At 44.1% G+C, this 16,140-nt stretch overlaps 1 protein-coding gene across 1 annotated transcript in view; it reads right to left on the bottom strand.

The window, feature by feature from the left end:
* UNC5D (unc-5 netrin receptor D) overlaps positions 1-16,140 on the bottom strand; it is a 300,179-nt gene that overhangs the window by 69,461 nt on the left and 214,578 nt on the right. Inside the window, exon 12 of the mRNA XM_054998048.1 lies at positions 11,960-12,044. Within this exon, the coding sequence (XP_054854023.1) occupies positions 11,960-12,044 (85 nt within the window). The remainder of the gene's footprint in view (positions 1-11,959; positions 12,045-16,140) is intronic.

Genomic DNA, 16,140 nt, shown 5'->3' with positions numbered 1-16,140 from the left:
CATTGTTAGAATTCGGTGCTTCATTCTATCTTTGTTGTAAGACAACGGCTATTACTTTCTTACGTACTGGTATAACTTCACATTTTCAGCAACTCAGTCTGATAAAAAACCTTGTGCCTGTTTATTTCATATTCATATTCCATTGTTAACAATTCTTTTCAGTTGTTCTATGCCTTGTGCAGGGACCGTACATACACGAAGAATGAAGAGCTCATGATCTTCCCAGTAAGTATGCTCAATTGCCATTTTGTTTGAAAGGGGCGATGCATGAGTTTTCAGCCTTGGCAATGAATGGGTTTTCTGCCTTGGTGCAAGACTTTGAGATGAAGTGATATGTGATGACACATATCGGGAAGATCATGTGCAGAACACTCTCCCCATACATGTGGTCACAGTGCCAGAAAACAACAGAAAAGGGTATGGTTTCCCCATCTGTTGTGAAGATGTCAGTCTGCAGACGTCCACTTTTGCAGGTACACACAGACCCTTGGATTGCTTTGGAACTACTCCATGAGGACAAGATTAGACATTATAAGCAAAGCAAGGCTGCTGTTGAAAAGGGTATCTGTGTGTCAAGTTCCCTCTGTAATGAGTAGTACCACTCCCTCATATCCTGCTATCATTATGCTTTGCAGTGCGCTTTCCCATCCCTGCTCCACTTCATTGACGGATGGAGGTGAGAAATGCTCAGTATTCTGATGTCAGGTCATGGGATATGTTATATGTATGGTGTTCACATTATGGAGGTGATTTCTCATGGAGCGTTGTTCCTTTGACACACCTCAGATGATGCCAGTCCACACTGTGGGTGAAGCTAAAGGTTTATTCATTTTTTAAAGCTGTCCTGCAAATAACTAATTTAATTTAAAATGTAATGTTATTAGGCACCATAAACAGTTGCTCTATTCAACAGGCAGGATTGGTATGTAGACAGGCAGGGAAAGGAAAGCTGGGGTAAATTTTGTGTTTTTTTAACAGTATACTTGACAAGCATTAAGCACAATAGTCTTCTTAAAGCTTATTTTCAGTTGTTTCAGATCTTAGAAGTGAGAGGATGGTCGTTTCAGACTTAAGTTACTTAAACAAGGTTTCTTCGTAAGATTTCACTTCACAAGCTTAGGTGTTCTGACTTCCACACAGCACTCTTTTCCTTTTACTCCAGACCAGGGTACTCCACAGAGCTAAAATTCTCTTTCCAGACACTGGGCAAGAATTATTATTCTGCTAAAGATGTAAACCTGAACATCTGGCTGAAGGGGAGTCTCCTTACTATCCACTTCCTCTGCCAAAAATTAGGGCTGGCTTCCCACTTTACTTCATCAACTAAAAACTTTTCATCGCCCTTAAGCTGTCCCAGTTAGGACAACCTTTTTCCTTCTTTTCCTCACACAGAGGAATCTCAGCCTGACCCTCCCTGGTCAAATTCCAAGCCTAGACTCTCCCCTGACAATACTGTCAGCTCCAATCTGTTATCTTCTCACTGGCCAATCACAGAGGGGGGAGGGAGCAGCATGTTAATTATCCTCTCTTCAGGCTGTTGTTTTAACCCTTTACTTACCTTCCACACTCTACATGCAGTATTTGGTAATCCTTGCATTAAAAACCCATTCCATGACACCCAGCCTGCACTAATCTTCTCAATCCCTTAGCTAGAGAGCCCAAAAAGTACAAATCAGGAATCATGGATAGTAGTCAAAAAATGAGTAAACATGGCCAGCACAACATTTGAAGGGATATATAAACAAATATGTTTTTAACAGGCTCTTGAAAGTCAGCAGTGCAAATATTGGAAAACATGGGAAGTGATATCGTTGTGACACCCTGAGAGTGCTCCCATGTTTTGAAGGAGTCTGATTTGGGCCCCAAATGGGTCAAATTGGGCACATTTGGGGCCCAAATCAGCCCACTGTGAAGCCCATGCACACCCCTGTACCTGCATGATGATGTTACTTCCTGGAAGTGATGTTCTCATGCAGGTTTGGGGAAGCGCACATATGAGGAGCATAATAGGAGTGGCAGAATGGTAAGCACTGGGTCTCCCTCCTCCCACTGGGAGCATAAGGGGAGGGTAAGGGGACCTGGCAACTCCCTAAGAACTCCCTAGAAAGTCATGCCTCTCTCCCATCCCTACCTACTTTCAACAGGAAAGGAAATTGAGGAAATATGGCTGCCAACCTGAAACATTCAGGTTGAGTGTTTTTCTCTCCCCAGCAGCAGGTATTTACAACCTCTGCACATCTGGAGGTTTGAGTTGGAAGGGCAAGATCTCTTGGCCTTTGGCTCTTAGCCTATGAATCACAGCCCATGGCCCTGGCCAGATAGATTAACCTGGTGGACACCCACTCAGGTTGTCCTGTCTACTTTTTATCATTTTGGGGGGTTTTGATGCTGTGCAAAATGGTTTAAAAGTGGTTTTGTTGTTGTTGTTGTTTTGTAAAGCACTGTGGGTCCCCATCAGGGAAAAAGGAGAATAAAAATATACTAAATCAATAAATATCTAACTGGCCCAAATGTCTAGTGGATCAACTGGCTACTACTCCTTCTCCTTGCTCCTTTAGCCAACTGGCTTTGGCACACACCTCTTTAGAAATGAAAACACTTGAGCTTCGGCAATGCTTGAGCACAACTGCTAACAAAGATTTGAGGAACCCATGTACCATGTAATAACCAAGCATACCTATCCAACACAATTGTGTGACTTCTTGCAGCGAACGGGTGTGAAACAATATTTTTGTTTTCTTTCATGCAAGCCCCTTGTGGGGATGGCTTCATTTGCCAGTGCTAAAGATACGCACTGTCCTGGCCTTAATGAATTGCTAGGAAGACATTCCTAAGAGAATCTGAGCAAGAGTCTCATTCATTATTTGCTACTTGCATTGTCATTCCACTCCTTGCTCACAACAGTTTCTATTCAGACCATTCAGAATCCCTTACAGGAAATGGAAGTCTGAATGCCAACAGGCTAAGGCTGTGTACAAGCCATTAGTACTCCGAGTGCTTCTCTCCCAGCACTGGTTCTATTGTCTGTGAGCTTGGTATCCCAACAAGCATTGGCTATTGTTGAGTTGCTGTACTGGAAGTGATCACAGCAGGCCAAGATAGCCCTTCCCCTTCACTCAACATTGTTTCCTAGCAGTGATTTACTGTCACTTTGTCAATGCTAGGCTGCCATTCAGTGTATCACAATCTCCCAATGCAAGCCTCTTAGGACACTGAAAGGAGCATTTCAGTACACATTGTACACACTCTTTTCTGTTTTTTTTTCATCCATCCACTTGATTGTCTGTCCAAACAGATACACCATCAGTGAGTCAAAATTGACCCTGTTGACATAAGACAAGGATGTGATAGGAAATCTCTGTATATTTTTGCCAGCGGTGTTTACTAGGATGTTGAAGGATGCATCTGTCACATTTTTTAAAAACCTCATCCTTTCTTCAAAGAGCTCCGGATGGCACACATGATTTCCACCTTCTCCATTATGATCTCACAATAATCCCACGAAAAGGCTGAAAAAGAATGACTGGCCCAAAGTCACCCAATGAGCTACATGGTGCAGTGGGGATTTGCACCCACGTCTCCCCCATCCCAGTCTGATGCTCTAGCCTGGCACTGCCAAACTTTTCTTTAATGGGGAGCTACTTCTGACTAATTAAAAATATCCCAAGCTACTCTAGCCCCCAGAATATTACCATGTTTTGTTCTGTCCTAGAAAAAGGACTAAGGATGGCACCAGAAATGGAGCTGTCAGCTAAGCAGTACGGGGGAAATAATATGAAAGAAAAACATTATTTTTAAAAAAAACCTAGAACATATCTTTTCCTGGTTCTTCTAGGAGATGCATAAGCTACTCTGCAACATCTGATGAGCTGCCAGTAGCCCTGCTCTAACCACTGTAAGACCTTGGCTACTAAAGGAAAGGGCAAATCGGTTTGCATTTTGCAATACCGTGTAGGAATACCACTTGATACATTTGCATACAGAAAGAGAGAATTACAGACATCAGCACAATCAATAGTATGGTGTTCCAGATGGAAATGAGCACCCAGAGTACTATCTCAGTGTCCTAGTTATCACAAAATGAATCTCCGTTACTTAGATGGCAACCTATTCTTAATTATTTCTGTAACATTTTAGGAGAGCCTTAGGAAGGTCAGCCCCTTAAAAACTATTACAGATGTGTTGTTTACATAACTTATTGTTTGTATAAGATTGTATAAGTTTCAACTTCATGTCTGATCTAGAATCTATACAATCTTTTTACTATGCACTTACTTTACTATATTTTCTTTTCTTTTAAATAAAATTCTTTATTTTTTTAAAAAGGAATGTCAACCCCTTATCCTCCATTGCTAGAGTTGCCAACACAAGGGTGGGAAATTCCTGGAGATTTGGGGGTGGATCTTGGGAAGGGCAAGGGATGGACCTCACCAGCGTATAATGCCACAGAGTCCACCATCCCAAGCAGCCATTTTCTCCAAGGCAACTGATATCTGTAGTCAGGAGATCAGCTGTAATTCTGGGAGATCTCCAGGCATCACTGGGAGGTTGGCATGGCAACCCTACCCAATGCACTCAATAGAGGCAGTGAGGCCTAGGTTCTGAAAGTTCCTGTAGGAGTTCGTTCTTGTGTGCTTTTTTTGACTTGGTAAAGTCTTCATGAAGTGACTTTTAGCCATCATTTTCATAACTTGAACACAAACCCATAACGAGATCTATAATTGGGCCAGTCCATTTTTAAGCACTTTTCAGTGGCATCAACAGAGAAGCAACAACAGTAAGAATGTAAATAGAAAAATATTTATGGTGGTTATTAAAAACAAAAGGAAAAAAAAGATTCAGTTCTAACATTTGCTAAATCTAGAAATAAAGGACTAACAGCTTGCTGTGACAGTGGCCCTTTTCACACTGCTTACTTGCTGCTGGAACATCGCGAAATATCACGCAAAAACTGCAGAAGATAGCGTCTTCTTGTGAGAGTTTTGCACGACATTGCGCAAAACTCTCACGAGAAGATGCTATCTTCCATGCTTTTTGCGCGATGTTTCGTGACGTTCCAGCAGCAGGTAAGCAGTGTGAAAAGGGCCAGTTCCAGATGAAATGAGGTTGCACTTGCCTTATGAACAGACATACCCAAGTAAATATTATTGGTATAACAAAACTGAATTTTAACACCTTCCTGGTTCAATTTATATATCTCCATTTCAAACTGAATATTTTCATTATTTTGCTGCATATACATGCACACCCATGAAATTGGACATACTGACATGGAAGAGGAAAATGAGATTTGAATTCAATGGCTCTCCTCCTCCATTTTCCTCTCCCTACTGAGCTAGTGCATTAGGTCATACGATCTCAGGGAGGAGTGCGCTGCTTTTTGCCCACCTACTAGCAAACTGGCTGGCCCATCACCTGAAAGCAAAGGGAGGCGTAGGTCAGTTCTTTAGCTCTTTATCTGTCACTGTTCTTTAAAGTAGGTACCAAGTTGGAGACACTGTGGTTGGTAGACTGACTGCCATGCTATTAGGGGACCTATAAAACCAGGTAAGCTCTTTCTGTGTTATCTTTTGCAATATCTCCGGACGCTACCAGTTGACCCTTTAACTAGCTTCAAGCATGCATGTAGAGGCAGCCATTTTAGCGATGAGTTTGAGGGCTATTAATCTAGGCAAAAAAAGTAGACTTTCAGGAAGTAAAAAAGAATAATAATAAAATTGTATATTCCCTACACACTGGCAAAGAAAAGAGGCAGAGTCTCAGGGGGGATTATATATATCACAGCTGTCTTGACTCTTTGAAAAGGAATAAATGTGTGGCATTCTGTCTTAACTTTTTGAAAAGGAATAAATGTGTAACATTCTATTTTTTTTTGTTTCTACTTCTCAGAAAGCAAATCTCCCTATGACAATTCTTTTGGTGTGGCTTGCTCTCCCCACTTTAGCCCACAGAAGTAAAAACAGCCGGCAAAATATGAGCTCCTTCTATTTAATTAACCCATTTTAATTCGCTTCTACAGAGCTCTTGCAGATGAAACAGCTGGGTTCATCCTTTTTTTCCCCTTCGTTCCCTTCACATATCTTAATCTTTCATTGAAAATGATCAAAAAGCACCAGCAGCAGATGGAGATGCAATATGAAAGGTCTCACAAAGGAGCTGAGCTATCGGGGTTGGGAGGAGGGCAGAAAAGGATTCCAGAATTAAGTTTTGGAAAAATATCTTCAGGCATCAAAATCCACTGACAAGACTGTATCACCCTTGATTTTCTTAAAGAAAAATACCAATGATTATTAGTTAGCCTTCTAAGCAATTGCATCCAAATATTTATTTTATGTGAAATAGCTTTCCAGTGGTTTTAAGAGAAGCATCAGCAATATTACTGAATACTCATGCAGCCAAGCACCTACAGAGGTCAAAGATACGAAAGAACAGCTTCAAACGTGTGTGTGTGTGTTTTTAAAAAAGAAGTATTTGTTTTTCCATCCTCCTGAGCACAGAATCTTCTTCCCTTGCAACCACTCAGGGGAACAAAGCCTCAAAAATCAGTCAAGGAGTACAATTCTCCTGGGGTCAAAGGAAGACTTAATTACAGGGTCTCAAGATCGAGCACCAGGCCCTCTGGAAATAGGAATAGAAATACTTCAATCAGTTCTTCCTTGTAAATCATTCCCTCCCGTCAGATTTTTAAAAAGTAATCATGAAAATGCATTGTGATATGTTGCTGGTGTTTATTTAATTACATTGGGTGCATGTTGTTTGGTGTATCCCACTGCATCCTGTAAACAGAGGTGATGGTCATGAATGCAGTCTTCAGGCTGGAGATGTAAGAAGGAGATGTGTAGCAGCCCTGGGCAACAAGGTGGTGGGGGAGGGGAGATCAGAACCTTCTGTGCAGCCAGGGTCTGGTGTCTCTGAACTAAAGTTCAACCATTAAAAGGAAGCTAGAAGAAATGTAACAGTGAATGACTGACAGAAGGATCTATGACTCGACACCGCTTAACCTGAAAAAGCCATCTTGAACAAAAGAAGAACAGTCTGTGAATTTGTACAAGGGTAAGAAAATAAATAACCCTGTACAACTCTCCAAGATCCTTAGAGGAAGGACAGGATAGTATTGCACTAGGCAGATAGGTGGAGGGATAAATAGACAGACAGACAGATATGTACTAGGGTTGCCAGGTCCCCCTACCTTCCCAGTGGGAGGGGGGACCTTGCACCCACTTTTGTTGCTGTCTTTGCATGAGAACTTCTTTGGCTTGCTCCCCTGGGGGGTGGGTGCAATGACATCACTTCTGGGAGTGATGTCATCATGCCACCCTGGGAGCATGCCCGGGAGGCCTGTACCGCACCTCCTCCCTCACTGGCCAGGTGAGTGTTGGCAGGGGGGCAGAGGGTGGGAGTGGGGAATCCCTGCCCCACCAGAGGATCTGAGATCCCTTATGTGTACAAATTGTCATTCTCAGTAAATAAATATAATTAAATTTCTCAGAAAAAGAATGGATCCATCCTCTACGTTGAACTTTTTAAGTGCTTTGGGGAAACCTTCCCGCCCACTGTTTCTGACTGACAATTCAGGCAACTTGTGCACTCTAATGCAGAGTTACACCAGTCTAAACCAGTTGATTTCAATGGACTTAGAGTACATAGAATTGCAGATCACACTGTTGCTATCTTAATTCAAGCCCAGCCCCTGGCTCATTTCCCATCTTGCACTTTACCCAGGATCGGCACTGTGACAAACAACATAACTCAACAGCAAACATTACTGCGACTACCTAGGGATGTGCGTTTCGGCATTCAGAATGCCGAAAGAATGCCGAAACAAAAGTGTTTCGGCTTCTTTCGGGGAATGCCGAAACGTTTCGGGGAATGCCGAAACGTTTCGGGTAGCCGAAAGAAAAAAGCCGAAACGTTTCGGGATTCTTTCGGCTTTCTTTCGGCTTTTCAATGGGAAAATGCCTCCGTCTTCCCGGACGTCTGGGGGAGGCATTTTCCCACCGAATAAGCCCAAAATTGGTGGGGACCTTCCTCTAACCCTTCTCTAACAACCACCCAAGTTTCAGACAGATTGGACTTTGGGGGGCCATGTTATGGCCCCCCAAAGCAGGTCCCCCCATCCTCCCATAAGAAAGCGAAGGAGCAGCATATTGTTAGCATGCTGCTGCTCATCTTTCTTCATTATTTCCTATGGGGAAAAAATGAAGAGGCAGGCTTCCTTTGCCAGGGGTGGCATTTTGCATGCAAAATGCCCCCTTACCCTCAGAGGCCCTTCTCCCACCCCTCCTCCCACCCCCCACCAAGGCTCAGCCTGCTCCCACTTGGGGGGGGCATTTCACGGCCTCCCCAAGTAGGTCCTCTCAGCCCCTAAAGTCCACCCCTTACAGCCCCACACAAACCCAATTCCCCCCCAGCTGCCACACACAGACCCAAATCCCCACATTAGCCCCTCACAGACCCAAATCCACCCCCACCTGCCCCACACCCATAACCCCAGGAACAGGCTGGCAAAGGCCAGCCCTCTCCCTTTGTTCCCTATGCTGGGAACTTCTAAACTCTCTTTCCCTGGGCAATTCTGCACAGCCCAGGGGTGCCACAATGGTGGGCACACTTCTGAGTGCCAGCTGGTCCCTGTGAAAGAGCACCTGAACCACAGACACCCTCCCTCAAATTCCCCCACCACCTACAGAGATGGCTGGCCAGCCAGCCCCATTGTTCCCTATGATGGGAACCAACTGCACAACAAAGAATAAAACAAGAACAACACAAAATAAAGTTTTAATTTTTTTTTCTCCCTTCCAAAGTACAAGTAGGCAAAGCATTATGACACATTACACCAGCAGTCCCCCACACAGAAAAATAACACAACTCACTTAACATCAGAGAATCACAAAAACACAATTCCTGTCAAAAACACTTTATTTCTTGAACAGCTTTAGGTTACACAGTAGGAGGGCACAACAGGGCATGATAGCAATGTACTACAAAAAATAATACAACCCACTTCACCGTTTTTGACAGCAATTGTGTTTGTGTGATTCTCTGATGTGAAGTGAGTTGTGTTATTTTTGTGTAGTACACTGCTTTCCTGCTCTGTGGTGCCTTCCTACTGTGTAACCTAAAGCAGTTACAGAAATAAAGTGCTTTTGACAGCAATTTTTTGGGGTGATTCTTTAATGTGAAGTGAGTTGTGTTATTTTTGTGTAAGATACTGCTTCCATGCCCTTTGGTGTTCCCCCCCTGCTGTGTAGCCTAAAGCTGTTTAAGAAATAAAGTGTTTTTGACAGGAATTGTGCTTTTGTGATTCTCTGATGTTAAGTGAGTTGTGTTATTTTTGTGTAAGATAGTGCTGCCATGCCCTTTGGTGTTCCCCCCTGCTGTGTAACCTAAAGCTGTTCAAGAAATAAAGTGTTTTTGACAGGAATCGTGCTTTGTGATTCTCTGATGTTAAGTGAGTTGTGTTATTTTTCTGTGTGGGGGACTGCTGGTGTAATGTGTCATAATGCTTTGCCTACTTGTACTTTGGAAGGGAGAAAAAAAAATTAAAACTTTATTTTGTGTTGTTCTTGTTTTATTCTTTGTTGTGCAGTTGGTTCCCATCATAGGGAACAATGGGGCTGGCTGGCCAGCCATCTCTGTAGGTGGTGGGGGAATTTGAGGGAGGGTGTCTGTGGTTCAGGTGCTCTTTCACAGGGACCAGCTGGCACTCAGAAGTGTGCCCACCATTGTGGCACCCCTGGGCTGTGCAGAATTGCCCAGGGAAAGAGAGTTTAGAAGTTCCCAGCATAGGGAACAAAGGGAGAGGGCTGGCCTTTGCCAGCCTGTTCCTGGGGTTATGGGTGTGGGGCAGGTGGGGGTGGATTTGGGTCTGTGAGGGGCTAATGTGGGGATTTGGGTCTGTGTGTGGCAGCTGGGGGGGAATTGGGTTTGTGTGGGGCTGTAAGGGGTGGACTTTAGGGGCTCAGAGGACCTACTTGGGGAGGCCGTGAAATGGCCCCCCCAAGTGGGAGCAGGCTGAGCCTTGGTGGGGGGTGGGAGGAGGGGTGGGAGAAGGGCCTCTGAGGGTAAGGGGGCATTTTGCATGCAAAATGCCACCCCTGGCAAAGGAAGCCTGCCTCTTCATTTTTCCCCCATAGGAAATAATGAAGAAAGATGAGCAGCAGCATGCTAACAATATGCTGCTCCTTCGCTTTCTTATGGGAGGATGGGGGGACCTGCTTTGGGGGGCCATAACATGGCCCCCCAAAGTCCAATCTGTCTGAAACTTGGATGGTTGTTAGAGAAGGGTTAGAGGAAGGTCCCCACCAATTTTGGGCTTATTCGGTGGGAAAATGCCTCCTCCAGGCGTCCTGGAAGACGGAGGCATTTTCCCATAGAAAAAAGCCGAAAGAATGCCGAAATAATGCCGAAAGAATCCCGAAAGTCGAAAGCCGAAAGAGATTCTTGTTTCGGCTTTCGGCTTTAACGATAGAGAATCTTCTTTCGGCTTTCTACTTTCGGCTATAGTCGAAAATTTTTGGCTTGCACACCCCTACCACATAAACCCACCATGCATATCTGACATGGTCAGTGAGACAAGGCAAGGCAAAGGGAAGCAGGAGAAGTGGCCTGCTACTATGCAGCTGAACCAACATTGTGTCAATCTATGTCAACTTTCGGGGGGGGGGACGACAATCCTGTCCAGCCCTGCAATTTAGCATCAAGTGGCTGAAGACTGCCAGGTTGCGATAAAGGGTGGGGTGATGAGAACCTCAAAATCTCACTAACATGGAAGCGGATGGGAGGTTTTTTAGATGAATCCATCTTCTTTTAAAGCTAAATTTAAGGCTATGTGGAAAGGAAAGAGGGGATTTAATCCTCCTGTCCCTGCATCCTACCAAAACCACCCTCTTCCAAATGCATACAGTGGAAGTGGGGGGGGGGAAATCTAGTATCTTTTTGTTTTCCTTTTGACGGCGATAGGAATGAGGGTGGTGGTGATACTGATTGTCACTGTGATACTATGCAGGGATTAAACTCTCCTTTCCTTCCTTCTGTGGCCCTAATTTTGTATAAGGATTATATATCCTGGAAAGTTAGCTTTTAAGGACTCCCCAGTCATTGTTTGATCATCATTCAACTAACACATCATCTTCCAGACAAAGAATACCAAATCCATGAATTAAACTAAAGCTTGACCTGGACAGTTATATGAGAAAGAGAGAAAATATCTACCAATCATCTCTATGCCATTCACAATAAATCCCTATAACTGCAAACAACGACAAATCAGGTATTTGCAGGGACATTTAGGAACATTTTTCTGAATACAAGAGACAAGGCAGTTTTCCAAATTTTTAATCATACTCATAGTTTTCAACTGTGAATGGGCAATTTATAGCTTATTCTCTCACCAAGTATACCTTACCGTTTGACAGTTAACACAGATACCACCAAGCACTGAAGACCAGCTCATGCCTGTTCTCGAATAACGGTGGTACACAGCTCAGCTCACACACTGCTTCTGGCAATGCTGGAGCAGTACACAGAGCCAAGAGACTCTCTTGATTCACTTCTCTTGGCTACCTTCTTCTTGGCAAGCCAAACATAAGGAGGGTGAGGTTAACCTGGCAAGCTGCAAAGACTCACAGATGGGGCCACATTGGCTCACGGATTGTATGTTAGGCAGGTCTACCCTGAACTGAGCAAAAGCTTTTCCAAATATAGCACGATGCACTAATGAACCTTATCCAAGTCCACAAAGCACCTCTGATGGAATCATGCTTTCCAGGTGGATGCTGAGAAGAAAGTACAAGCCTCTGGTTTTATTGGGTTTTTTTCCCCAATATGAATAGCAATATATACAATTTTTTTTTTTGCTTTTCTGGCTGTTCTTTCAATTACTCCCCATCCCTACCCCAGTTCTTAAAAGATATTTTTGAACTTGACAGGTTTAGGTGTAGAGATTTTGTACGCGTCTTACCTGGACTCGCCATGGTTGATAGAAAGGTAGATCTCCCAAGATGTTTCTTCAGGGATAGCTCCATGTGGAATCAGCAGGCTAACTCCTGTAACAGAACAAAACCAGAGTTTATTGGAACACAATCCAGGTTTATGCTGGAAGTAGAGTAAATCACAATTGTAGGGAGGGGTTGGGCTAAAGGAACATAGTGGCCTTTTATGAGATGGATGGATTGTCATCGCCATCTCCGTGGCATAGTAGCCAGTGTTTTTAGAGTGCCAGATTAGGCCCCAGGAGATCCAGATTTGAATCCTCACTTTGCCGTGGAATCTTGCTGGGTGACCTTGGGCCGGTCGTACACTCTCAGCCTAGCCTGCTTCACAGGGTTGTGGTGAGGATAAAAAAGCAGAGAGGAGAACACTGTAAATTACTTTGAGTTCTCATTGAGGAGAAAGATGGGGTATAAATGAACAAAATAATAATAACAGCAATAACAACAATAATATACAACTTATTCAGATGCATAAGACCATGATTTTTGGATTAGGCGATCCTGCAACAACTTAGATAATATTGTGCAAGGTATCGAGATAACGCAAGAGGGACGTTACTTCTTTAGCCTACAGGAGTGTGGCTTTTGCAACTGTGTCAAATTGAAAGAGCCATGTTATACTGCAGAAACTCAAAAGGAATGTTTTAAAAAATATTTTGAATATTTGGTTTTGCCAAGGAATTTAAAAAGTGTTCTGCAATATTTATGACTGGGGGAGGGGGGTGGTACACTGAAGGAACGTGAGCTTCCCTACCATCAGCCCTGTTTCTGGTTCTCCTTGTATGCATGCACACACATGCACTCACAGCTGGTAGATCTTCTCCCTAACAGGTAAGCCTGAGGGAGAAAGGATGTAGGAAGCTGCTGATCTGAGTACGGATCATGAGGAGTATAATTGATTGCAAAACGAAGCTGCAGTGCAGGGATATAGATAAGGGGCTGGCCATGTTTTTTCTGATAATAAACATCCCTTCCCATTACTTTAAGCCCTAGGAGTGAATAACATATGTATATCTATTGTGCTTTATTTTTTTTTCAAAACAGGACTTCTAGAAGCTTGGCAGATCTGGGAAATGGCCCAGAGACAAATTGCCCCCAATCCCAAACCAGGCCATTCTGTGCTTGCTTTTTGCAGTTAAATCATGGCTCTATGGATCCACCCACTAGGGTTGACAGCTCCAAGTTGGGAAATTCCTGGAGATCTGGGGAGGGGGGGGGGAACCTGGAGAAAGTGGGGTTTGGGGAGGAAAGGACCTTGGCATGGCATAATTCCATAGAGTCCACCCCCCAAAGTAGCCATTTTCTCCAGGTAGGGTTGCCAGCCTCCAGGTAGTAGCTGGTGATCTCCGGGAATTACAACTGATCTCCAGGCCACAGAGATCAATTCACCTGGAGAAAATGGCTACTTTGGGGGATGGACTCTATGGAATTATGCCATGCCAAGGTCTTTTCCCTCCCTAAACCCCACTTTCTCCAGGTTTTTCCAGGTTTCACCCCCCAGATCTCCAGGAATTTCCCAACTTGGAGCTGGCAACCCTATCTCCAGGTGAACTGATCTCTGTGGCCCGAAGACCAGTTGTAATTCCAGGAGATCTCCAGCCACTACCTGGAGGCTGGCAACCCTACCACCCACTAATCCCAAGTTTCACTTGTTCTGTAGCCCTCAACCACATTCCAGATATGCTCTGCGGCCCCGTCAAGCCCCTCACAAATCCAGGGGGTGGGGAGAAAGCCCCATTACCTCTCCTTCCACATTCCTTATAAGTCACACCACATGTGATTTTTTTTCAGAAGGCCAGCTCACTATTTCTGTGCGCTCAATGGCAATTATAAACATCCTGGTGTACTCTGTAGGCCTCCTAAAAGCATAGCTTTTTTGCCTTTAAAAGCCTTTTGCCCTTTAAAAGAGGATGGCTGACCTCCCTTAGTAATGCCGTTACACTTATTATGAGGCATTAAACAAGATGTGCTCTTAAGAAAACACTTTTGCTGCAGTTTAATTTTGAATAAATTCAAGAGCAGGCTGTTACACCTTGCTGAGAAGTCTTGCCCTTCCCTGACTTCTCTTTGCCTCAGCCTTCCAAAATGGTGCTCCAGGGGAGAAAGTGATTTCTCCACTCTGCATAATCGGAAAAAACAGAGACACAAGACAGCAAAGGCGAGTCTCACTTTCAGATGTTGCTTGACATGGAATTACACTGAGCCCCATGTACCAACATGAGCCATGTGTTCTACTTTCCTTTCTGCATTTCTTCGTAGAGTTACCAGCCATCTACCGGCAACCCCCAAGAGCTGTTGTGGGCCGGGTATGTGATGCTGCAGCTCATGACATCATTTCCATGTATATAGTCAGCAATGATGTTGTGGCTTTGCCACTTTCTTCCTCATTCAATTCCACTGAGCAGCAGCAGGAAGGTGGGGGGGGGGGTAAAGATTTCTCAGCATAGTGGAAGACAAGGCCTTAGGGATGTGCATAAAGGAAAAAACGAGCCAAAAACACACCTGGAAATTGCAGTTTTGTTTTGTTTTGTTAAAGCAGCTTTTGGAATACTGAACCCAAATCCAGGAAACTAAATTGTAACGAGTTCCTCCCACCAAAAAGTTTGTGTGTTTCATTTTGTTTCATATCTTGCAGCAGCAGGCAGGCACAGGGCTCGCCTCACAAGGCAGCATATTCTTTTCCTGAACAGGGCCAATGAGATCCCAAGGGGAGAGGGACAATACATTACTAATTAACCCTGTTGGTGAGAAGGGGGAATGAAACCAATGCACATGGGTGTATCTCCTCAACCCCAACCCATCACTACCTAGGAAATGGCATTATCTTCCTCCCTGCCAATCTGGTTTTGGCAGTGAGAATGCCCCATTTTGTGGTGGAATGCTGAGCATCAAAAGGAGGGATTTGGATTAACCCCTCTTTGTGGGACAAAGCACAATGAACCATAGCAGCAACAACAGAATGCAACAGTAGTAAGTTATTGGCACTATAGAAAAAGAAAAAAGGTGAACATGAAGCCAGGCTGTTTTTAATGTTGCTGTACTGCACTGGTTGGAGCTCTCCTGCTTGGGAGCACCATGCTGCTGCTGCCTTGTTCACCAACGCTCACCTTCTACAGTTCCGTTGTTGTGTATGTGTGATATTGTGCTTGAGGAAAACCTCAGTGGATCAATGGTTTAGACTAGGAGATTGATGCGTTTTTGATTATGTGTGAAAACAGCTGCTCCAGAGCTTCATTTCCCTACCCCTCTTGAAAAAAAAAGTGTGCATCTGCACATGTGCAACCAACGCCCACCTTATGCATGCACAATGGTCTGAAACTCATAAAAATGAGAAGAAGAAAAAAGATCAGATTTGAGGCTCTGAGCTGGCAACTGTCCACTCAGAACAAACTAGTAATAGAACAGAATTATTTGGGAACCCCTGGAACCAAAACTGAAATGGAAATTTTCTTGGTGTGTACCCCTACTTGACATGCCTTCTTTCCCCCCCACACCATTTCTGCCTTTATTTTTTGCTTATTGATCTGCAATCTTTGCACAGTGCTTTTTAGCAACAGTTTGCAAAGTGTCCTGAAAAAGAAAATGTGACTTAATACTAACAAGAAAACTGGTCACATCAGATGGACATCACATTAATACAAATCAGAGGCACAAAGACCTTCATTCTCAATCCAGAACTATATTTATAAAAACCCAGAACAAAAATGTTCCCGACCACAAATAAGGCCAATTGAGTCACCAAGAGTAAGCTGTTTCTTAATATTGGGATGACTGCTAACATGTCCAAAGATATAATGCACACTCCCACAGCATAGCAACTGCTCCGATTCCCACCTGTGAGAGATGTGATGTTAGAATAAAGATGTACTCCCAGGGCTCATTTCAAGGGGGAACGTGCCGGAACGCAGTTCCGGCAGTTCCCCAAAGAGGTCACATGTCAGGTGGCCCTGCCCACCTGACTCTCGGCCATTTTGGGCCAGTTTCATCCTGAATTGGGCCTCTGACGGGTGGTGGAGCACTCTTCTGTTTAGCAGCAGCCTGATCCTGACCATTTTGGGCCCCTTTTCGGCCATTTTGGGTTCCTTTTTGGCCAATTTTGGCCCTGAATGGCCAGGATTGGGTCCAAAACAGCCAGGATAGGTGATGTCAG

Source organism: Eublepharis macularius, chromosome 14 (assembly GCF_028583425.1).
Source record: "Eublepharis macularius isolate TG4126 chromosome 14, MPM_Emac_v1.0, whole genome shotgun sequence".
Lineage (NCBI taxonomy): Eukaryota > Metazoa > Chordata > Lepidosauria > Squamata > Eublepharidae > Eublepharis > Eublepharis macularius.
Note: the sequence above shows the minus strand (reverse complement) of the source record. Positions and strands in the feature narration are given on the sequence as shown.